Source organism: Onychomys torridus, chromosome 17 (genome assembly GCF_903995425.1).
Source record: "Onychomys torridus chromosome 17, mOncTor1.1, whole genome shotgun sequence".
Lineage (NCBI taxonomy): Eukaryota > Metazoa > Chordata > Mammalia > Rodentia > Cricetidae > Onychomys > Onychomys torridus.
In genome coordinates this window covers 47,962,803-47,987,973 of record NC_050459.1, presented here as the reverse complement: position 1 = coordinate 47,987,973, position 25,171 = coordinate 47,962,803, and the positions used below count along the sequence as shown (strand labels likewise).

General features: G+C 36.1%; 1 protein-coding gene across 2 annotated transcripts in view; it reads right to left on the bottom strand.

The window, feature by feature from the left end:
• The window catches only part of Gpm6a (glycoprotein M6A), a 273,902-nt gene that overhangs the window by 22,051 nt on the left and 226,680 nt on the right, over nucleotides 1-25,171 (bottom strand). For both annotated transcript variants that reach the window (XM_036209412.1, XM_036209411.1), the window contains exon 2: nucleotides 12,862-13,054. In XM_036209412.1, coding sequence (XP_036065305.1) covers nucleotides 12,862-13,054 — 193 coding nt within the window. The remainder of the gene's footprint in view (nucleotides 1-12,861; nucleotides 13,055-25,171) is intronic.

The window sequence follows — 25,171 nt, the reverse complement described above, 5'->3', positions numbered from 1 at the left end:
AAACAGACTTCAAGAACATATCAAAACAATTATCCACCATGATCAAGTAGGCTTCATCCCAGGGATGCAAGGGTGGTTCAACATACAAAAATCCATCAATGTAATACACCATATAAACAAACTCAAAGAAAAAAAAACACATGATCATCTCACTAGATGCAGAAAAGGCATTTGACAAAATCCAACACCCCTTCATGATAAAGGTCTTGGAGCGATCAGGAATACAGGGAACATACCTAAACATAATAAAGGAAATTTACAGTGAGCCAACAGCCAACATCAAATTAAATGTAGAGAAACTCAAAGCAATACCACTAAGATCAGGAACAAGGCAAGGCTGTCCCCTCTCCCCATACTTATTCAATATAGTACTTGAAGTTCTAGCCAGAGCTATAAGACAACATAAGGAGATGAAGGGGATACAAATTGGAAAGGAAGATGTCAAGCTTTCGCTATTTGCAGATGACATGATAGTATACATAAGTGACCCCAAAAATTCAACCAAGGAATTGATACAGCTTATAAACACCTTCAGCAACATAGCAGGATACAAGATCGACTCAAAAAAATTAGTAGCCCTCCTATATACAATAGACAAACAGGCTGAGAAGGAAAACAGAGATACATGACCCTTTAAAATAGCCACAAATGACATAAAATACCTTGGGGTTACTCTAACTAAGCATGTGAAGGACCTATATGACAAGATCCTTAAGTCCCTGTAAAAAAAATTGAAGAATATGTCAGAAAATGGAAAGATCTCCCATGCTCATGGATAGGCAGGATTAACATAGTAAAAATGGTGATCTTACCAAAATCAATCTACAGATTCAATGCAATCCCCATCAAATTACCAGCACAATTCTTTACAGACCTGGAAAGAATAATACTCAACTTCATATGGAAAATAAAAAAACCCAGGATAGCCAAAAGAATCTTGTACAATAAAACAACCTCTGGAGGTATCATGATCCCTGACCTCAAGCTCTACTATAGAGGTACCATAATAAAAACAGCTTTTACTGGCATAAAAACCAACATGTGGACCAATGGAATCGAATTGAACACACTGATATTAATCCACACACCTATGAACATATAATTTTTGACAAAGAAGCCAAAAATGTACAATGGGAAAAAGAAAGCATCTTCAACAAATGGTGCTGGCATAACTGGATGTCAACGTGTAGAAAGAAGACTGCAAATAGATCCATATCTGTCACTGTGCACAAAACTTAATTCCAAGTGGATCGAAGACCTCAACATAAATCCAGTTACTCTGAACCTGATAGAAGAGAAAGTAGGAAGTAGTCTTGAATGCATTGGTCTGGGAGATCACTTTCTAAATATAACACTAGTGGCACTGAGAGAAACAATCAATCAATGGGACCTGTTGAAACTGAGAAGCTTTTGTAGAGCAAAGGACACAGTCAACAAGACAAAGCGACAGCCTACAGAATGGGAAAAGGTCTTCACCAATCCCACATCTGACAGAGGGCTGATATCCAGAATATATAAAGAACTCAAGAAATTAGACATCAAATTGCCCAACAGTCCAATTAAGAAATGGGCTATAGAACTAAACAGAGAATTCTCAACAGAGGAAGTTCAAATGGCTGAAAGACATTTAAGGAATTGCTCAACATCCCTAATTATCCAGGAAATGCAAATCAAAACGACTCTGAGATATCACCTTATACCTGTCGGAATGGCTAAGGTCAAAAACACAGAAGATAGCTTATGCTGGAGAGGATGTGGAGCAAGGGGAAATCTCCTCCACTGCTGGTAGGAATGCGAGCTTGTACAGCCACTTTGGAAATCAATATGGCGATTCCTTAGAAAATTGGGAATCCATGTCCCCCAAGATCCAGCTATAGCACTCTTGAGCATATACCCAAGGAATGCTCAATCATACCACAAGGGCATTTGATCAGCTATGTTCATATCAGCATTATTTGTAATAGCCAGAACCTGGAAATAACCTAGATGTCCTTCAAAAGAATGAATAAAGAAAATATGGTACATATACACAATGGAGTACTACTCAGCAGAGAAAAACAATGACATCATGAGTTTTGCAGGCAAATGGATGGATCTAGAAAAAATCATCCTGAGTGAGGTAACCCAGACTCAGAAGGACAAACATGGTATGTACTCACTCATAGTAGGATACTAGATGTAAAACAAAGATGACTAGACTGCTACTCACAACTCCAGGGAGGCTACCTAGAAAATGGGACCCTAGGAAAGACACAGGGATCACCCAATGACAGAGAAATGGATGAGATCTACATGAACAACCTGGATGACAGTGGGAGTAATGAAGGACAAGGTTTGAGGGAAAGAGAGTTTAGGGGAGCAGGAGATCCCATCTGCATCAAGAACAGAAAGGGAGAACAAGGAATAACAGACCATGATAAATGATGACCACATGAGAACAGGAATAGGCAGAGTTCTAGAGAGGTCCCCAGAAATCCACAATGATACATCCTCTGTAAACTGCTGGCAATGGTCAAGAGAAAGCCTGATCTGACCTGGTCTGATGATCAGATGGCCAAACACCCTAACGGTCATGCTGGAATTCTCATCCAATAACTGAATGAAGTGGATGCAGAGATCCTCAGCCAGGCCCCATGTGGAGCTCCAGGAGTCCAATTTTCGAGAAAGAGGAGGGACTGTAAGAGTGTGAATTGTTGAGACCAAGATTAGAAGAGCACAGGGACAAATAGCCAAAGGAATGGAAACACATGAATTATGAGCCAGGGGCTGTGGATCCCCCAGCTGGAACAGGCCCTCTGGATAAGTAAGACAATTGAATAGCTTGAACTGTTTGGGAGGCACCCAAGCAGTGGGACCTGGACCTGTCCTTAGTGCATGAGCTGGCTGTTTGGAACCTTGGGCTTTCACAGAGATACTTTGCTCAGCCTGGAAGGAGGGGACTGGACCTGCCTGTACTGAATCCACCAGGTTTAAATGAATCCCCAGGGAAGTCTTGTCCCTGGAGGAGATGGGATGGAGGGGATTGACTGGGGGGAGGTGGGCGTGGGGGTGTGAGGTGGGAGGACAGGGGAACCCAGGCTGATGTGTAAAATTAAAACACAAATAATAATAAGTTAAAAAAAAGAATTACATATTAATAGAATTGAACCATAAATAACTACAGTGTGAATCCAGAAATGTTTAAAACAATAATTTCCCTTATCATAGTTGGGCACCTTTTGTTTAAAAAATCCATAGCATAATTATATTTAGGAAATATAAACATATTCAAACTGTTAGATACATGATAGCTAGACATAAGCATGGATAGATGATATAGGGTAGGTGATAGATGATACATTTTTATCCTATTCCTCTGTATTTAGGAAATCAATGCTCATTAAGTTTAGAAAGAAGAATTAGTGTGTTTGTGAAATTTCTATTTATAGTTCTTTATTTTGAAACTATTTTCTCTGTGTTTGTATATCATATCTTTTTTAAACAGAAGAAATATTTATAATGATACTTGTGTATTGTAGTTGAAAAATGTTCTATTAGGGTTTAGTTTTATACATTGTCATTACTAGTGAGTAGTTCACATTCAATGTAGTCGGAGCTTCAGAATATGCCAATGAATGCAAATGTGGAGATAACACCAATTCAGCACTCTGTGTCATGTAACCTGAGGAATAGATCATGTACAGTATTTGGTATGTATTAGCTATATGCCTTTTTATGCCATATGACTATGACATTATACCCTTAAAACATCAATATTGAAGAATCTGAGGGATGGACATGAAGCATATGGTGTAGATTAACACTTTCAACGAAACTATGCATCTTTATTGCAATTCCCAGTCTCCTCCATAATTGAGATTTTTATTATTTTTCTGAAAGATTTCCACTTAAGTTTTAAGAGAGGAAAAATCACTATAAACATGGAGGCAGACTGGAATGATGTGACTTCAAGCCAGTACCTGGAAAAGATAAGTAGCTGATCCTTCTGTGGAGTCTTGTAGAGGCTTCCCCTGATGACAACTTTATTCTAGACTCATGACCTTTCCAGCTATGAGAGAGTATATATTTTTATCTCTCTTTCTCTTTTTGTCTCTTTCTCCTCATATTTTTTCTTTAGTGCTAGGGATTGAACTCAGGGTCTCCTTGTATCTGCTAAAAAAGTGCCCTATACAGTGACCCACAGCATCTTTCCTACATTTTAAATCACAAAGTAATTTTTTTATGGCAGTGTCAGGAAAAAAATACATTTGTTTACCCAAATATGAAGTCTGCATACAACTAATTTCAACACTGTGTAATATGTTTATGGATTGTAAGTCATTTATTAGAATGCACTGATTTGACAGTAATGCTAGAGCATGCAATGTCTCTTCTGAGTTGGAAAGTGGCAATTTTCATAAGCAGGAAATAGCTACTGCTTCTTAATCACCTGAATTCCGTGTGTTACCAAGAAGAGGATAAGTTCACAAGCTTCTGGTACAGAAAACTGGAAGTTGTTTTTGTGCTTGCTGTCTTGCTAGGTTTCAGGAAATAATACCGTCATCAATGATTTTGATAATTACATCAAATTGCTTTGGAACATTGACTGGTGTGATCCATATAAGTCATACTTATTAACTTTTAATGCAGTATAAGGAATATGATATCATCATCTTACTAGACTTATATGTGCATCACAGTATAGCTGACTATAAATGCTACAGTGTCCACAGCAGTCTCCTGGAACTTTTTATCTTACATGGCTGAAACTCCATGCTATTGAGCAATTTATGAAATTTAGTCTGACTCTCTGACCTAGCTCCTTTCAATGAGAATTCTACTTTTTGTTTCTATGATACAGACTATGCTAGATATCTAACCTAATCACTGTTCTGTGGTGAGTAGCTTGTTTCACTTAACATGGAGTTTTTGAAATTCATCCACATTTTAACACGTCAGTATTTCTTTTCTAATGGTCAACAGTAGCTCACTGCCTATACATTATATTTTCTTTACCTACATATCCATCTGTGGACATTTAAGTTGTTCTAACACCCTAGACAGTAAAAGTGGCTGCAATGAACATGGTAGTTCAGCTATTTCCTCAAGATCTCTATTTCAATTCTTTTTGATAAATGCTCAAAGTAATTATGGCAGATAAGTAGGGAGGCATATATAGACTCAACTTTCTATGTTAATGTACTTTTCAAATGTCCTATCCTTTGGCTGAAGCTAAAATCTTGTCAGGAAAAACAAACTGAGTTTATCCTAGGATACTCCTTTGTTGTACGCTTTTCTTTTTTAAAGATTTATTTATTTATTATGCATGCAGAGTGCTGCTTGCATGTATCCCTGCAGGCTGGAAGAGGGCACCAGATTTCATTTCAGATAGTTGTGAGCCACCATGTGGTTGCTGGGAATTGAATTCAGAGAACAGCCAGTGCTCTTAACCTCTGAGCCATCTCTCCAGGCTCCTGTTGTATGTTTAATACAAACAAAAATGTCCTGTAAATCATCTTTCCTTCCTGAACTACGACCTTGAACTGAGTGTGTTCAGTAATGTACATCTTGAATTGAGAATGCTTAAGAATGTACCCATGCAGAAAGTGCTTTCATATATACATATATGAAAAACATATCATTTCTATTTTATATAAATGTATATATAACATAGAACTTATACATAATGCAAAAATATTTATATACATTTATTATATTTATAGAAATATATATATAAAACCTGAAAAAATCATAGGAGAGGACATTGATATGGAGATAAATCTCATGCCATCTTTATCTGCTGCAGGTAATAAATATTTCTTTGCTTTCTTACCTTACCTACATTGGTTTGGCTGCATTCACCAAGATGTAAATCCATTACTTCCAATTACAGAATGACAATATATAATATCCCACTTGTCAAACATTTTATCTCCTTGTAAATCTTTTCAAATTTCTCAGTGTTTGTTTACATAACTGTCTAACCAATTAAAAAACAACACATGCTTTCTGTAGAGAAATGGGGAAGAAGAAAAACAGAATTACCAGTGTTCACCCTTCCAATTTCTTATATAAATTTTAATTCAATTACTTTGAAATTTTTCTCTTTAGCCAAAGCATCATGGCTACTTAAATGGAACATATTTTCAGTGGTTTTAAAAATTTTAGCCCATTCTACAATATAGAGACCCTACTTTTAACAGTGGTGTAAAGAATAGTGGTCTCCAAAGGTGTCCACAACATACTTCCCAGAAAGTGCTCATGTAACTGTATCATCAAAGGGAGTTTGCAGATGTGGTTATGATCTCCAGATAGAAAAACTGTACTGGAGAAAATGGGTGGGTTCTTGTCATTGTGCCAATATTTAAAATGAGAGATGTAAGAGTGTCACTATAAAATTCAGAGAGAGATTTCAGGATGCCACATGGCTGGCTTTGAAGATGGAAAGGGACAAGGAGCCAAGAATGCAGGTGGCTTTTGTGAGATGGAACAACTCCAGAGATTCCAGATGGAGCACAGTTTTGCCAGCATCTTGATTTCAGCCTATTTCAGTAAACCTAGTAAGACCTGCTTTGGATTTTGACCTCTGAAACTGTGGAACAATCAATTTCTTGTTTTTAAGAAAAATAGATTCTTATTTTTAAAAAAAAGTTTTTAAGGATTAGAGCCTGAAAACAATTGCTTAGTAAAAACGCACACTATTTGACTCTTATTTCCAAACTCCTCAATTCAATAAGATTTTCTAACACAAGTTTTAACTGTGATTTAAAAATATGCTCTGATATCCAAGGAATCTCCCATCGACTCTGCTTTGCCTGTTCCTGAAACATCATTGTAAGTAAAAGGCAAAAATGTTTGGTTTGACTGTCTATACTGTAGATGAGTAGAGTTCACAGCCTGCTGTACTTTCTAAGCCTTAGTTTCTCTTTGTTATCTTGTTTCTTTACTTCAAACCATTAAGATGTTGCTAAGTGTTGTATATTTCATTAATTTCCAAAGTATAAATTTGAACAATAAAAAACTTAGACATTATAAATTCATAATGTTAATTGGGATTAAAATTAGTGAATCTATCTCAGGTTACTGCTTTTTTTAAAGTATTAAATAATTCATAATTTGGTAAATTAATCTTGTATGTAAAGTGAGAGTAAAATTATTTTAAAAATAAAATCTATTCTGCCTGTAAATCAGTGTTATCATATCCTGAATACTTACTATTATTTTTAAAATTAAAATACAACTCTTAAGAAATAAATTATATACAAGGTTTTATTTAGGAGTAAAGTTTGCATGTGACCAAACCTCAGGATATTTATTCACGAGGCCAAATCATTTAATCATCTTGGTCACCTTTTTTGCGTGTGTGTTTTTGTTTTTGTTTTTGTTTTTCGAGACAGGGTTTCTCTGTGTAGCTTTGTGCCTTTCCTGGAACTCACTTGGTATCCCAGGCTGGCCTCAAACTCACAGAGATCTGCCCGGCTCTGCCTCCTGAGTGCTGGGATTAAAGGTGTGTGCCACCACCGCCCGGCTTCTTGGTCACCTTTTGATGTCTAATTTTCAGCCATTCTCCAAATTTCAGTGTCTGTATGAATGTGTTGTGCAGTGGTAAATACTCAGTCTTCCCTGGCTTGCTTTGTCAAACGTTGTCAAATGGAGACTAAAGAATGGAACAGTAGCACATTGTCAAAACTTTTCTCAGGTAAGAGATTCTGAATCACAGATTAGAAGAGTTACTCTTCATCACACAACAGAAAACAAGCCATTTCCTGAGCGAGTGAGCCAAAATAGTTGTGCTAATATGTGGATGTTGTTGAAGTGGGAGAATAATGGGAAAAGTAGATTAAATTATATACTTATCACATGTTTGGAGCCAACACATGATCTGGATTTTCAGACCAAACTGACTTATCAATGGCAAAAAAAAAAAGGGAAACCAACAAATAATGATAGACAGAGATGTTAAAAATTCTACCAATAGATCAGAAAACTATTAGAAATTCATTCTGTTCTCTTTGAAGGCCTTGACACATTGGCTGGACCATACCAAAACTACTTAACATTAACTAAGAAGTTAGGATATAGAATACACCAATGGTAGTTTTCATAATTACATGTCTAAAATATAATGCAGAACAAGGGAACCAACTTCAGACTTACCTGTGAAACATTAAATTTCATGTCTGGAAGACGACTAGCAAAACACAATGCTAACATTTCACAGTTACATGCATTTCATAGATTGACCTTTAGTCTTAGAGATCTGGACTACATTTAGAAACTTGTATGTGTTTAGGGGGTTGGAAGAGAAATAGGGGAGAAAAGGAGAGGAAAATGTAGAGGGGGAGAAAGTGTAGGAAGGAGGGAAATAATGGAGGAGAGAAAGAGAGAATAAAGGAATGTAAGAATAAAGAAGAGAGTAACTCCTCGGATCCTGAGGAACACAGATGCAAATCAAGCATCTTCAGAAATACTTTTTATCTTTATCTTTTAGTTCACTTATCAAATTAAACAGGCCTCTTTTCCAATGTAAATGGGGGAGACTTAATATAGGGATAAAACAAGAATTGGTAAATCATTCAACTTGGCCACATGCTTTCTCTATGACCATTCTCATACATGTTCTTTTCAAACAACGTACTGAAGAGTAAGCCATATCACCTACATGCCTAGTATTTACTCCCTCCGCCTTAGAGTTCTTATTTTGTGACCCCTGTTTCTCCTTTATTTTTCCTGTTCGTCTGACACCCCCATTCCTGTAGGCACCCTGCTGAGGGTGATCTCCATTACCTTAACATCTATGCATGATTTATGAATTTATTAGTTCTTACTCACCACACTAAGAGTTTGATGGTACAAACCTCCCCTTTTTCCCCACAAGGAGCGAAATTTAATCCATTTGGAAGCTCCATGAGGCCTATATAATGATTTTAATGAATTTGAACTAGGAAAAAAGAAATAACTTGGACCCCCCAATCAATATATTATTCTTCCTATTCCAGACACACTTCATTGCTCTTTCATTTCCTTTATCATATAACATCAAATGGAAAATTATAAAAATAAATAATCTAAAGTCTTTTTTAAATTCCCTTTCCTAAGCTCCCACAGATAGCTATATCCCCAGAGCTTCAGCAGAGATCTGTGATATTTTAAAGTTTGTTGCCTAAATATCAAACACATAGCTTTATAATTGTTAATATATATAATCATTTATTAGAATTATGACTCCTTGCAAACTTTATGTGCTATAACTGAAGAAAGCAGTTTGAATGCAGACTAAATATAGAGAAACTGTGGATTTCCAGGACATCTGTGGTAGCTTAAAATAATGAGCAGTGAGAACATATTTTGTCCAGCTATGCTAAGATATAACTGAAAAGAAAATGTCAGTTTTATCACATTAAAATATATCTATGAAATCATCTTACTAAAACTCTCCTGAACTAACTAGCCATAACCCAGTTGGCTTTTCTTTTTCTTTTCTTTCTTCTTTAATTTTTCCAAGACAGGGTTTCACTTTGTAGCTCTGGCTGTCCTGGAACTCACTAACTAGACCAGGGTGTCCTGGAATCCAGAGCTGGCTACCTCTGTTTCCAGTGTCCTGGGATTAAAGTCACCACTACTTCCTGCTTATCCAGTTGGATTTTGAAATAGCTTAATTACATTCCAAATTATGAGTATAAGTAATAAACAAAGAATGATTCTGGAAGTTAATCAATTAACTAATTAAATAGTTAATTTATTTTTATTTCTCCCTTGTCTTTCCTACATGATAGACTTTAATCTATAAGCCAAATAAACCCTTTCCTTCCCCACATTACTTGTATTAAAGGTGTTTATTATGGCAACTGCAAACAAACTGGACCATAAAACAGTTTTACAGCTTCCTGAAAATGTGCCTAGTATCTGAGGACCCTTTCCGTAAAACTAAATTGACTTAAGAAGGTCCTTTGTTTTAAAACTTTTGAACTGAGCCAGGCAGTAGTGGCACATGCACTCTGGAGGCAGAGGCAGGCAGATCTCTGTGAGTTTGAGGCCAGCCTGGTCTGCAGAGTGAGTTCCAGGACAGCCAGGGCAACAAAGGGAAACCCTCTGAATTGAAATATAGAGAAAAGAAGAAAAGCACTTGAAAGATGCTTAATTAATGACACCTACAACTGGCCAAAATGCCATTGTTATGCTCAAAGATCCTAGGTGTCTGGGTTTTTTTTAGTAGTGGTATGCCAGTGATATAGCAAGCTGACCATGGCGTCTGAAACCATGTGAGGGTGAGTTGTCTCATTGTAAGCTCTGCTTATTTCTTTTTGATGTTTTTCTGCTTCATCCTTTTCCAAGAATGTAATCAGGTCTAATCCACTTTTGGAATCCATCTGAAGCCTTCCCTGGCAGTCAAAGTGATTTTTCCTAAATGGAAATAGGATCACATGGAAATTTAAATCTAAGGTGTTAATAGCGATCAAGCTTTGGTTTTATGTGTTTGCTATTGTTTAACTCTATGACAATTGATAAATTACAGGGATATGTATTTACTAACTAATTAAATAGATAGTGCTAATTTATAAGGGTTTTGTGAAATAACATTGATTACAATATTAAATAGAAAAATTTTAATTTTCTAATAAGTATTCATTTGCAAGTTTTGGAGACATTGATACTTCAGATTTATGGACTGTAGTTTTTAATAATAACTTCCTATTCTTTTGGTACTAGGGAATTAGACCTCATATATACTAGACAAGGCTGTCATACACACAACGTAAGTGTTACAAGGATTCCATCACTGGGCTCTATCCCCAACTCTATTTGTACTTTCAGTATTGAGAAAGACTTATACTAATTTTCCCAGGTAGGAATTGAACCTACTCCGCAGTCCAGGCAGGATTTGAACTTGCTATTCTCCCTATCCCAGCATCCTGAGTAGCTGAGCTCACAGAGTTGAACCACATGTCTCGCTGATGTCACTGCTTCAGCAGTCCCCTCTCCTAATCGCTGATGGTGGAAGGTTTATACGCTTCCTTTATTCACTTTCATTTTTTTACTGCTTAGAATTTATCAAGTTTTGAAATCTTCAAATATTTCAGATAAATATAAAAGCTAAATATCTTTTCTTTAAAATTTCTGCTCTTTCCCCTTTTGGAAGAACATACCCTCCACTTCTCAGAGCAGAGAACTGTAGTTTTATTATATAACAGGAACATGCAACTCCATTCCCCTCATTTTCACAGAAATTTATTAACTTTAAGGATACAACTTATTAAAATTATTGTTGAAAACAATTTTTTTGTTCTAGTTTATGGAGAATAAAGACATTTAGCAATATTACATACTGCTTTTGAGATAAGGTCTTCTATGTAGCTCGGGAACTTGCTATTATAGACCAAGTTGGTCTGGAACTCATACCTATCGGCCTGCTTCTGCCTCAAAAATGCTGGAAATAAATAAGGTGTCACCTACCACATTTGGTCCATAATGTTGCATAATTTTGATACTGCAATTATAAGATTGTTTTATTCTACTAAGTAGTCTCTAATAATGCCAAGATCATAGGAACTGGCTTGGCACAATCAGAATTGCAGTTAATTACTTTTATCTGAAAGGATCTGAGTAAAAAGCAATGATAGCATAGCTAGCCATTAAGATTTGAAAGTATCAACACTCTAATTTCAGAAAATGTAAACATATAGAAAGAACAAGTGAGCATTTTAGAAAGACAAAAAAGAAAATTTCAGACACATAATATCAAACCAAGCAGCATGAAATAAATGCAAACAGTTTCAAAGCTAACAAACACGAATGGTTTGGGGACAGACAGTTTGTATTAAAAATCTTATAATAAATAAGTTATTTCTGCTATGATTATGAAATCACTCAATAGGTGGTGAGAATGAAAAACTGACTGTAAATGAATCTTAAGTACTTGTTTACTATTAATAAGAGCCTGGAACCAGGACAAAAGACCTTCACATCCAGACTGCTTAAATTATATTTACAGAAAATATTATTTCACTGGAGTGGGTAGCCATCCCAGCCTTGGCCTGGAAGTTCCAACCCCCATTGAGGCTTTGGTAATGGTCACGCCTACAAGGCGGGGCTGAGAGAGGACACTGAAGACCCAGGATCAAGAGGAAAGGCCTCTCTTGGTTCCAGGACCCTGGACGCTGGAGGTAGCCCGAGCAGAGTTCTCCAGAGAACATTGACAGACTGTGCCATACCTTTCCCAGACCCTACAACCTATCCCTTCATTTGTAACCTACCCCACAAAATAAACCTCCCTTTTAACTACATGGAGTGGCCTTAATAATTTCACCATCATCATAGTTTTATAATCCTAGTAGTTTATACTTTAGAGGATCAAAAAATAATAGGCATTTTCAAAGAAAACTTCCTCAATATTTAATTTTTGTCTTACAAAAGACCACAAGAAAGTTTAACAATATTTTCTGTGAGGTAAAGAAAACAAGGTGATACATGCATGCAGCTGGGTTAAAATTGTGAAGTGTCAGATCCCCCTTAGAGTTTTATGAATTTCCTAGAATTAATATCAAAGTCTAGGTTTGTGATTGCCTCTGTCATCTGTCTTTGCACCATTTTTGAGGAATCCATGCTCAAATTTGAAGAGCAAGGCAAAAATGTTCTGCTTAGTGATAATTTCATTCATGTCAAAGCCTAGGTTAAATCTCTATTGATTTGGCCTCATAGTCTATGCAAAGTGCCTTGCATTGCTTAACAGATCAATGCTTTTCTGAATTACCTTCACCTCATGATTTTTTTGATCCATCATCACCTTACTTAGCTAGACATCTATTTATTTAGAAAAAGATACAGGAGGGAAAGCCCACAACTGAAGCGCTCTTCAGAAAGCAGACATAAACAATGACTCACATGGTGAAAACGTCCAGTGTGTCTCCAGCAGTCCTGGCCATCTCAAAGTAGGTCTGCAGAATGTTGACTGTTCCAGAAAGGGCTTCATGACCGCAGCCGCAGAACAGGGCAACGCCCGCGTACAGCAGGATGGTGGCGATCAGAGAAGCGTAGGGAATGCCTCCCAGACATTTAATACAGCATTCAAAACACCCTGCAGCAGAGCAACAGAAAAAAAAGTGAAAATTCATGTTATTTATTCATCTTAGTAAAATATGTCTATAATCTCAACACCATAGAAAATAGTATTAGTATTGATAGATGACCCTTGGTCAACACCATTAAGTCAAGTTCTCAAGGGCCCTACAAAGATTAAAGATGAAGTCTATTGTTACACCCATTCTCATAACCATGTGGATGCTCACAGGGCTATGACTGCATCCTCTACTCCTAGTCTGACAGAAGCCCTTTCCTTTCTGACCAGACCCTCATTTTAAACCACCACACAGGCATGCACAGCACCCTGCTTTGAATTTGTTGCTCTCATACTTAACATTTTTTTTTCCCATTTTACTTAAGGGACATCTATTCCTTTGAACCATTTGTGCATTTCTTTTGGACCATTATTTGAAACCTGTAGTACTCAATTGTAAATTCACCTAACTGAATTTTGACCTACAGATTCTGAAAGTAGAGAAGAAAAGATAAGCCAGGATTTGAATAGACTCCAAATATTTAAGGAATTAAAGATGAATTCTGACATTATATATGTGTGTGTTCCTTATACAGTGACTCATAACGAAAAATCTATTTATAGATTTGGGTTAAAAATAAATGAAAAAGACATGGACACAGTAGGAAACAGAAAATGGGGAGGGCATAATACTGATCCCATCACTGTGCTTTTCTAACAGATTCATCCTTTTGATATTATCTTGCATAGAATGGTGAAAATAAGAGAATGACCTCATACAGTTCTTGTGACACATAAATGAGCTAATATATAAAATAATGCTTGTGACAAAGAGCTCCATAAATGTAACCTGTTATTGTTAGACATAAATCAACTATTCTTACTATTATTACACTTTCATATGGTTGTTAAAAACCCTTTGACCATAGCAAGCACTTTTGGCTTTTGTACTTCATCACTTATTTGTCTATTTAAAGAAAGTGTTGAGCACTTAGCCTGGTAGATCACGAAACACACTTGTTTATGCTTAGATGCAATATCAGAGTTTTCTTAGGGAGTTCTACATATGTTCAATTAAATCAACTAGACAATCTTCAATGGATATGTTCTGTAGTAAGAAGTAGAGTTGAGACACTACATACTAACCCCTGCTCAGACTGAGTAATTGAGGCTGCAGTATGAACAGGCTTAGTAAACCTCCAAGATGATCTAACATATTTAGCTTTACTCCTGCCCTGTCACACACATCTGCAGTCCAGAGATTTACCCCACCATCCATCCCTCCATTTGAAAATTCCTAGTTCAATCCCATTTGAATGAGGAAGCCCTTTTATGTTATTGATTATGCTTCTCTTTTCTTCAAAAATAAGTAACAAGTGAGAATTTAAAGAGCAATGTGATTATTGTACTTAAGTCAGTCATAGGAAAAGCTAAGTGAACTTTACCTAGAAGGCACATAAAGGTTGAATATCCCTAATTTGGAGTGCTTAAGGCTAGAAGTGCTTTGCGTTTAACAGGCTTCTCATTTTTTTTTTTTTAATTTTTGGGTATCTGCATATAAACAAACACCGTGAGGATGGAATTGATACCTCAGCATAAAATTCATTTCCATAAACACTTTATGGACTTGGCCTTAAGGTAATTATATAATATTTCAGTAGGTCTGCAATCTAATTATGTCCTGTCATATGAAGTTAATTATGGGCCTTTGCACTTATAGCATCATATTAGGGCTGAAACAGGGAGTGTTTCACAGAACTTTTTGGTTACAGATCCTTGATGTTTATGAATGTATATCTATAGTCATATGCAATAACCTATAAAACATGAGATTTAAATGTTCCTGTGTGAAGTGACTTTATATTTGGAGAATGAACTAGACCGTTACTTTGAGATTGCTCATTAAACAGGCCTTGAGAAATGTAGCCTGTGTCGTCTCCCTTAGAAGTTTTTAGAAGGAGCCTGAGCTCCTCTCCAGTTTTGTTGCTCTTTCCTATGACAGCAAAAATTTTCTTCTACACACACACACACACACACACACACACACACACACACACACACAATTTGGGGAAAGTAGAAAAGGTTAGAACAGCTTGAAACTTCTTATAGTAGAAAAAAATTCACCAACAGATGGCTGAGACCAGTGTGTGTAGTATCTGAATGTCATGGAGCCCAGTTTTGGATGGAGACTAACAGTGTGGCAGAAAAAAAAAATTAGACTATTCCCTTTTGGTATTCTATAATTCTTATCTCACTCATTATTCACAACTAAAGAGAAAAACATGTAACATGAGTATTAAAAAAACAAATCAAAACAAAGAATCTCCTAATCTGTCTAATTTACCAAATGGTCCCAATGTCTTCAAGTCCCAGTTTGGTTGTTCTTCTCTGGTCCTAGTCTCAAAACATTTGATACAGTCAAGGAACGATTCCACTGAAGACATTTTGAAATGTCAAAACCCAATTCTCAAGCTCAACGCAATCACCTGATTATAAGTTGAAATGCAGAAAGAAGATTCTAAATATTGAATGCCATCACCTTTGTTTTACCTTAGAACATAAAATTCACAGGTGAATAAAATGTGAAATCAGAGGAACTCAAGAGCAGATGAAATAAAAAACATAAAAATCATCATCAACACGGTCACTTAGAACTTCTGGTTAACTGTATTCCTAGGGTGGAGCTAGTTTGTACTTAGGTCACATTTTTGCCTACTGTGCTGTTTATTGCCAACATTAGTCTCTGTGCTAGGTTCTGCCTCCCCAAGAAGAAATCATATGCTCATAGACAGAAGTATTATTTGCAAATTTCACTTACTAGTTGCGTTCAAATTTAGAAACGTATAAGGTAAACTCTAATATTAGAAAAAACTAAACTTAATGAACCTGAGTTAACATACATTTCCAAATTAGTTTAGACACTGAAATGTATCCTTACTCCCCATTTAAACACTCCATATAAATTACTCAGAATTATGTTACCTTTGCTGGCAAACTCCTCTAAGTTCACATTTCTGCATGGTCAGGGTAGAATAATTTAAGTGTTGACCCTCTGCAAAACTTTTGTTCAAATGAAAATCCTTAAGTGTTTCATTGGGGACATATTGTGCTTGTAATGGACTACATCCTAATCAAACCCATTCTTCCTGTGAGTCTGAGCCGAGTTGCCTACTGCATTTAAAGAAGTCTCTTTGAACTCGCATATGGAGAAGCAGCACATCATTTCAGCGTTCTCTCCAGCTGCCAGAATCCCACATAGTTGCTGGCAGGGGAGCTTCTTTCCACCCACAGTGAGAAACAGCCTTGGCAGATCAGTAGCGTCTCCATGGCAACCGTGCCCCTGGGCCAGGATGCACTCCCAATAATCACCCTTGAAGGCTGAGGGTTCTGCTGTCCCCCATCATCATGCTTTTACTGAACTGAAAGTGCAAAAACACTCTATTAAGTGAATATTAATGAAGCATAGTAAATGGGCTTCTGGCACTGGAGGAAATAGATTTCTTGAGAAAAATCTCTATAAAAACAGTAATGATCACTTTGTATATTTTCAATAATATATAGTATGAGAATACAGCCTTTTAATTCTCAAATAAAATGAAGGTTCAAATATTAGCTGGGGATTTGTGTGCTGTAGCTGTATGTGCACACAGAAGCATTTCTTATGTCCAGTTTCTGGGTGTAGCATCTCAAGTGAAATAATGCCATGTTGTCAGTTTTAAGGTAGAGATAAAAACTAAAAGAGTCACGAAGCTTTATTTTCAACACACCCTCTTAAACATTAGCGTTTTGCCCACTATTAATAAGGACACAAAACTGACTTCTTTCAATGTAAAATCTGCAAGGGAAACAGAAACTCCCTTAATAGGGCTGTTTTTAAAAAAGATGTACATTTCCTTTTCCATGAAATACATAATCAGTTTACCTTTACTCAAATATTGACAAATAAGCACCATCTTTGCCTACAGTTACTTCCCACACTGTATCAAAGAGAAAACTAAGAAGCTAAATGAACAAGAAAAACAAAGTAGTCAGACAATAGTAAAGAGAGATCAGCAAACTTATGGATTTTAGGAAATAAATTGAAAAATGAGCCTGACGACACACTAAAAATTTACTCGTTGGTAGTTGGTAAATGTTTTCCAATATTACTAAAGAGATGATTCTTTCTGTATTAACAAATCCTACCTTAGTAATGATTGCATGTGCCATCACTGTCCAGCAGAATAAATTTTCACTGTTGGATTATTTTGTTGATAATCATAGCAGCTATGAAAATTTTAAGTGTTATCTCTATCTTTTCAATGTTTGTGCCTTTTCATTTATAATTTTTGTTGTCTTACTTTGTTCACCAAAATTTGTGAAATATAAAGAGAAAAAGTATCATGTTATGTTTCTGAAACTAAAGGAGAAGCCACGTTTTATTACTAACTTAATGTTGGCTTATTTATTTAAAAGGGTCCCTTCTGTTTTGAATTCTGTCATGCTTTTATATCAATGTAAAATCAGTTTATGCTACTTTCTGTTAACAGCCATATCAAAAATTTCCAAATTAAACTTTCATTGCCAAATAAAAAGCAGTAGTCATGCTGATTTTTTAACATGTAGCCAAAAATCTCCCCTTAGCACTTTATTGAACACTTTTGTTTTCATTAGTCCATTAAGTGTATAATTATTGAATTCTCTTGTTCTTTTTTTTTTAATTCTCTTGTTCTTATTAGTCCGTTAAGTACATAATTATTGAATTCTCATTGAGATGTCAGGGATTATGCTAATTGCTGGAGATGCAGAACTTGACAAAGTCAGTATTAAATAGGTAGGAGACAGATAATGAACAAGTTGTTAAAATAGTATTTGTGGGATTGAGAGAAGTGTGAAGAACGTTTAGGCAGAGAAGACAGATTAGGAATATTGAAATATTGATGTCAGATTTTGATAAAGAGGCCAGGGAAAGACTAAATGTGGTTACATCTATAAAATATCTAAAAGATGTGAGGGTATATTAAATAAAACACCATAACAGAATTACTCCCTTTAATAGATGACTAGAAGGCAAAGAAAGAAGATTTATAGTAGAATTCTAAGTCAAAGATGGAAATTGAAAGAAAAAAGCACTCCAGGAGATTTAAGGACAAAGATCAACATTCATTGCCAAATGTGAGGTTTATGTACAAGGTTTAAAAACATGGATTGGGGATTTAGCTCAGTGGTAGAGCACTTGCCTAGCAAGCGCAAGGCCCTGGGTTCGATCCTCAGCTCAAAAAAAAAAAAAAAAGTCAAAAACATGGATTGGAATTTCATAAAATAGTGAGTACAAAACAGTTTCTTAGCAGTTGAGAGTACAAGCCTCCAGCTAGGCAGGGCTCACTAAATTTCCCTTTGATGACTGCCTGCCCAGTGTTTTGAAGCCATTAACTAATGCAGCCAGGCAGTACACTAACACCCAGAAGGCCTTGAAGCCTGATGCTGGATTATGTTGCTTCAAGGATTCTTCCAACTTCAAAAAGAAGAATCCAGAAATCAATCTGGGTATTAGACAAATCTCAGTGATCAATAGGGGTCTTAGCATCATCTTTAGAAAAGAGAAGTGAGATATTACCAGCTGAAGTTAAAATATTAATAAACCTTTACAACCTTCAGCTCTTTTTACAAATGTCACCTCAGTTTCCAATCTAGCCTTTGGTCCTAGTGTGGAAATTTTAATGGAGTAGAGCCCATCTGATTTTCTTCTATCATATCATAGATGGAAACATATCTCCTGGGTAGGAGTGCAGGAACAAAGACAGGACTTGACAGTGCTAAGTTTATTTCATATGCTCACCCCTTTTCTATATCCGGCCTAACAGCAGGGAGACTGAATCACTAATTCAACAGTTATTGAAAGCTTTCTTGAGTGTCTATTAGTTCTATATACTTTTTATATAAAACTGATTATAACTATGACTTCGATGTTACTTGTTCCTACATATTAATGATATAAAAATTTAAAAATTCAATGATTTTTCAGAAACTTAAAAAAACATCATATCAAAACATGTATTATTTAATATGATGTCTTATGATCACAACATTATTTGGCTTAAAATTTATAAAGTACAACATAATTGAAATATGAGCAATAATAGTTCAAAATTAAACTTATGAAAACTATTTACACTGGAAAAGCTTATCAAACATTTTATTAATTGTTAGTATGCATGTTTGCATGTTTTCTAATGACTGTAATTAAAGACATAACCCATATTTTACAGTATACTAGAGTATATATCAAATAATTAAAAATTCAAAAATAATGTCTTTATTAGCATTTTAAAAACATGTCTTGCCTTAAATCATGTACAGAAATCAGCATGTGAATAAATCTGTGTTCTGCCATCACAATCGTAACAGGCCTCCAGACCTTAGCACAACGGACTCCACCATTCAAGTACCACCTAGGCCTTGGAACCCTGCACATAGGCAACAACACCTACCAAAACGAGGCAAAGACCTAATTCACAAAGTCACAGTTCTGGAAAAGTCTCTACATGGACCAACTTTCTTTTTAGCTTCTGTAGTTATGCTTCTGGCTAACTGTGCTAACTAAGGTGTGTCCACCCAGGATGTGGCTTTTGTGCTTAAAAGCCCACCATGAGAAACAAAGGCTCAGTACCACACTGGAGTAATAATAGACTAATAAAGACTGACTGGCTAATAAAGACTTTCTATTGGCTGAAACCTATGCACAAGTAGTCTTCCCTGGTGGATATCTCATAATACTATGTTTGTACATGGCATTAACAAAATAGCATACTCCAACGACCACTTTCTAATAAAAAAATCTTTAAAAGTATCTTCTGCGTTTGGACATAGTCTCTTATCCTCTTAACTTTGTAGTTACCAAAATCACGAGGAATTATGCTGTAGCTAGAGACACTATATTCCCATTGTTGTGATCCCAAGATTTTTATCTAATGTTTGATCTGATTCTAAAGTACAGGTGTGGCTTCCTATGAACACAATGCAGTGTTGTATATAGTTGTATTTATTGTCATAATGTTTTAACACTTGTCTGTAAACTATGGGACATTTGTAGTATAGTGATTAAATAAATATCACCATAAGAAATTCAAAAAAATTGTTGATTGGAATATACAACATACAGCCAATGAAACCACTGAATTTTTTTGTGTGAACACCTATGTCACAGACACATGGCCAAGACTACCACTGCATTGACACGTGAAACCTCCATATGAGCTATATGACAGCTAAATGATTATGAAGAGTATATACTAAAATGTATTTCAAAGCTTGCTAACTGTGCATTTTTTGGAAACATTTCCTTTTTATTTGGTAATACTAGTACTATTTAAGCCACAGATAGTTTGTTAGAACTATATTGCAAATTATATAACATTCTGTGCCGGTCAACATGACTCAGCAAGAATGCTTTGATTAATTAGCTTGTTTCCTAAGGCAGAAAGCTAATTGCTTCATTAATGATTAGAACCATACACTTCTAGCTGTGCTAAATAAGCCCCCAGGGTAAAGGAACAGTCAGGTGGAGACACGTTTCAGAATAAGAAAAACAACAGCAAAACAGAAGATGTTTTGGGAGAAAAATGTTTGGAGCTTATTAACTCTGGTCTGACTTCCAAACACATGTAAGGTTTTCATAGCCCACAGATTGCTTATTTACATGTTCTCTGGAGATCCAGTCAAAATTCTCATCTACTCCTGCAATGGATTCATTCTTGGTATAAACAGCCTAAACTGAATGGCTGTTTCCCTCATGACCTTTAGGCATTTGCTCAAAATATTGCCCATTCACTAATTTGTTCATCTATGTGCTTGTCCATTTGCTTGTTTGTTGCAATATCCACTGTCTAACAAATTCTCTTAAATATGCCTTAGCTAAAAATGAGAATTTATTATTGTTTCATGTTTTGATGGGTTTGCTAAACTGAACAGGGAAGCTTTCTCTGCACACCATTATGGATAAGGGATGCTCAGATTTTGAGTCATTTGAATGTAGGAGGTCAAGCTGGATGCACATGAACATCTTCAACACAATCATGAAACCAAAGCTAGCATGTGTGGCAATCCTGTCATGCTTCTAAACAAAAGGCTACTTGTCATTCTTGCAATGTAGTGAGATAGATGAGGTGAATTACAACACAGTAAGGGAAAGCACAGCTTCCCAATCGACTCAAAGACTGAGCCCAGGAATGGTAGAGCAAACCTGGTCACCTATTACTGTCAAAGAAGACACAGGCATGTGTATGTGCTTCCAAACTCGGAGATGCTCAAACAACTTGACTCCAACACTGTGTGCAAGGGATGGTTAAGGAGGCAGCTATCGTTAATCTGATGTGAGTTTATCCCATTTAAAACTGAAATCTAGATAAAGACTGAGCAGGAGTCAAAGATACACATGCCCACCCAGGGATCTCTGCCTTGGGCCTGGGAGGAGAAAACATGACCCATCCAGTTCCTTGGGGGTACTGGGCAGTCCCAGTCTGTTATGTAGAGCAAATATATGGGGGGGTATGGAAGAGAGAGAGACAAAATGATTCATGTCCTGTGGAGAAAGGCAGATCCAAAGAGGTGAAGGTGGTGAGAAGCTGGCTGAGGTGGGTGGCCAGTTTGCCACCTAGAGCCATGGTGACATCTGGCTCTGGGCTTCGGTCATGGTCCATATCTGTGGCCATTCAGCAGCCATGGTCTGGTTTGATGTCTGTAGCACTTTTTACCACCAAAGGCTAAGAGGATAGGACTGGACAAAGTTGACCCTGCTCCTCATTAGCTGCAACACCAGGGAGAGCAGGCCTTGTACCTCACCTGGGCAGCACAGTACATCTGACTTTGTTGAATGGGGTGCAGGTGAACTGGCCAGAAGAATGGGAGAGTGAGAGATCTGGCCCTAATCCCTCATCTTCCATATGGTGGCATGGGTAAGAGATAGATTCCCCCTACTCCACCCACACTTTTGGTGGATGGGAGAGTGAGAGAGCTGGCTCTGCATCTTACCATCTCACCAGCCGAGATGGTACCAGAGAGCTTACCCTGGTGGTTAGGATGAGAGAGAGATGTTGGGCTGACTAACTAATTCATCAACCACTAAGACTCAGAACCAATGTTGTGAGTTGGCCCACCTCACTATGCACTTCATCTATGAACTTCTGAAGCACATGTAGGGGCCTCAAACTTGCAGGATCTCCACGACAATAGAATATCCAGGAAGAGTCCCAGTGAGAGCCCAGTGTAACAGAAACCAGAGGCCTCAGACCAGACCAATGACTCATTGCAACAAACGCTAGTAAGTAAAATGTATGGACCAAAGGGTAAACTGTGTGACTCACTGTGTTACATCACAGCTTCCATGACAAGATATTTCTTTTCTTTTTCTCTGTTTTACTTTGTGTGTGTGTGTGGGGGGGGATTGCAAGGGAAAAGGGCAGATGTGAAGGGACAGGGAGGTGAGTGGGATTGAGATGCATGTTGTGAAATCCACAAAGAATGAATAAAGTTAAATCAATAAAAAGGAAGAAAAACATTAAACTCTACTCCAAAGGGTCCTTGTTTTTTCTACACAACACTAATCATCATTTAATACATTACTTACTTTGCTTATTGATTTATAAAAGTCACAAGGTCAAGAATTTCTATATTGTCAATTTCTACATTTTCAATTCCTATTCTAGTATCAGGTATATAATAGGTGATCAATTAATATTTGTTGAATAAACTAACTGGAAAACTTATTTCAAAGATAACTGCCTCAAACATGTCTATTCTGCAGAGAGATCGCAGAATCCTGATGTTGTCTTTCTTTGGAATCAAACATGAGAAACTTTGGCAGTGACTGTTTAGTTAAATACTAGTTTTCATTTACGTAGCTCACGTTTACTGAAAAACCACGTGACTGGCAAACAGTGATTGGTCAGAGTGCTGAAGAGACAATTCCAAATCTTTCTTGTAATGCATCGTTATCTTAAATTTATAGGAGAAAGAAAATCAAAGATAAGATACTTTGTACCTGTCAGTACAGCAACCTGTTTTGGATACAGAATTTTGCTTTCAAAATTCTGCTTTGATAATTATACCATAGTGAGGATTTTTAGTATGACTCTGCATAACACTCAAAATAAAACACAAAATTACACACCAGTATAACAGAAGAGCACCTACAGAGGACCTGAAGACTTAGAACAATTCCATTCTGAAAGAAAATTCGGACAATAAAAATAAAGAACATTTGCCTCTTAAGACAGCCAATTTAGGAAAAGAGATAGCTTTTATTTTTACTTAAAGGAATTTCTTATCGCAAGTTATTTATTAACGTACAATACAATTTTACATAATGCTGAAATCCACTAGCAAATATTGTTCTAGATTCTTGTGCTACCTAAGGGATGAGTCTCTTGGACTCAGATATGTGTGTAGAAATAGCTGTCCTTTGTCTGATCCCACAATGCACCAATTCAGCCACTGGAGGAACTATTTAAAACATTCTATTGCATAAAAGTCTAGCAGAAGTCTTCTCTTCATTGGTCGTAAGGTAGACAGCTCATGATCATAACACATCTTAAAACCTATTATTTACTAATATAAGTGAAATTCTAAGTTATCAATTTTGTTCTATGGTATGGTTACTAATGGTGAGCTTCCATAAATTTATAAAGCATTTCTTTGAATAAAATTTTATAATATAGTAGAGAAGTAGCAGATTTAAACTTAATTTCCATATATTTACATATGCATGATTAATTAAAGCAATTGATCATTATGTAGGAGTCTTTTGAAATATATGTTTTCCAATGAAACTTAGAACCTATCAATAATCATGATAATCTGTGTAAAATAGATATATATTGTAGTTTCTTGGCTATATGGTGAGTCCAGCATGGTCTACAGAGCAATTTCTAGGACAGCCAGGGCCACACAGAGAAACTCTTTGAAAGAACAAAATAATTATAATAAATTATTATTATTAATGTTAAAGTTGCTTTGTATACATTACTGAGCTGAATGTTTACAACAAGAACAAATATCTTGATCTGTATTTCATATCGTTACCATTGTTTTTATTACATTCATGTATGTACTTATTTATTTACCTGTATGTGTGTGCATATGTAGGAATGCCATGCTGTATGTGTGTGGAGGTCAGAGAACAAGTTGTGGAACTGGGTTCTGTTTTCCTATCATGAAGCTCTGTGCATGGGACTCAGACACTCAGCCTTGCTGACAGGAAGTGCCTCCACCCTGAACTCTGAGGTCCCATCCTCCATGAAAGAAGACAAACAGTGAAAGAAGACATATCTATGCTAAAACTAACCCCAAGAGAATGTTTATAGTTTTATAACTAAACTTGATCATTGTTGAAGCCGTATAATATAACACAAAGGAGAGAAAGATATGAGAGAGAGAGATAAGAGAGAGAATAATAAAAATCCATGGATTGGTTTTCTACCAAAATCCACTATTAACATGCAAAATAAGAACTACAAATTAATATGTTTCATTAAATGATGAAATGTAAATAAGTTTAAAAATTGGAGTATGGCCAAAATATCACTGATCAATGTAAAGTTATTCTTAAAAATAAAATACAAATTTTGAATCTAGTGGTTTAAACAGCAACAAAATAATTCCTGACTGTGTATTAAAATTGTGAAAGAAAAATGTGAAATTAAAAATATGGAATACTTTTTACATGCTTCAGTTACTTGCAGAGAATTTCTTGCTTTAACATAGCATAGAGAATTCAATATAATGTTTGCAGATAAAGCCATTTTTTTCTCAAATATGTCTTTAATGTAATCTGGAATTTTTGAACTTTTACATTATTCCAAATTAAAAGATAATTTCTTTCAAGGAAGTAGGTAGTTAAAAAATTTTCTTCCATAGTTAATACAATATAGCAAAACTGGCTACTGGGCAAAATAAGTTGTTATATTTTCTAGAATTTCCTATATTGAAACATTACTTCAAATACGAAGCAAAGAAAATAAACTTTGCCCGATGACCATTGTTTATGTTGTTATAATAACCTTAGATTGTGGATATAGTAACCGGTTTGGTACAATTAGGATCAAATTGCCACAATTCGTCTGAAGAGGAGAGCCCCTTTCCTCCTACTGAAGCTCTGCCTGA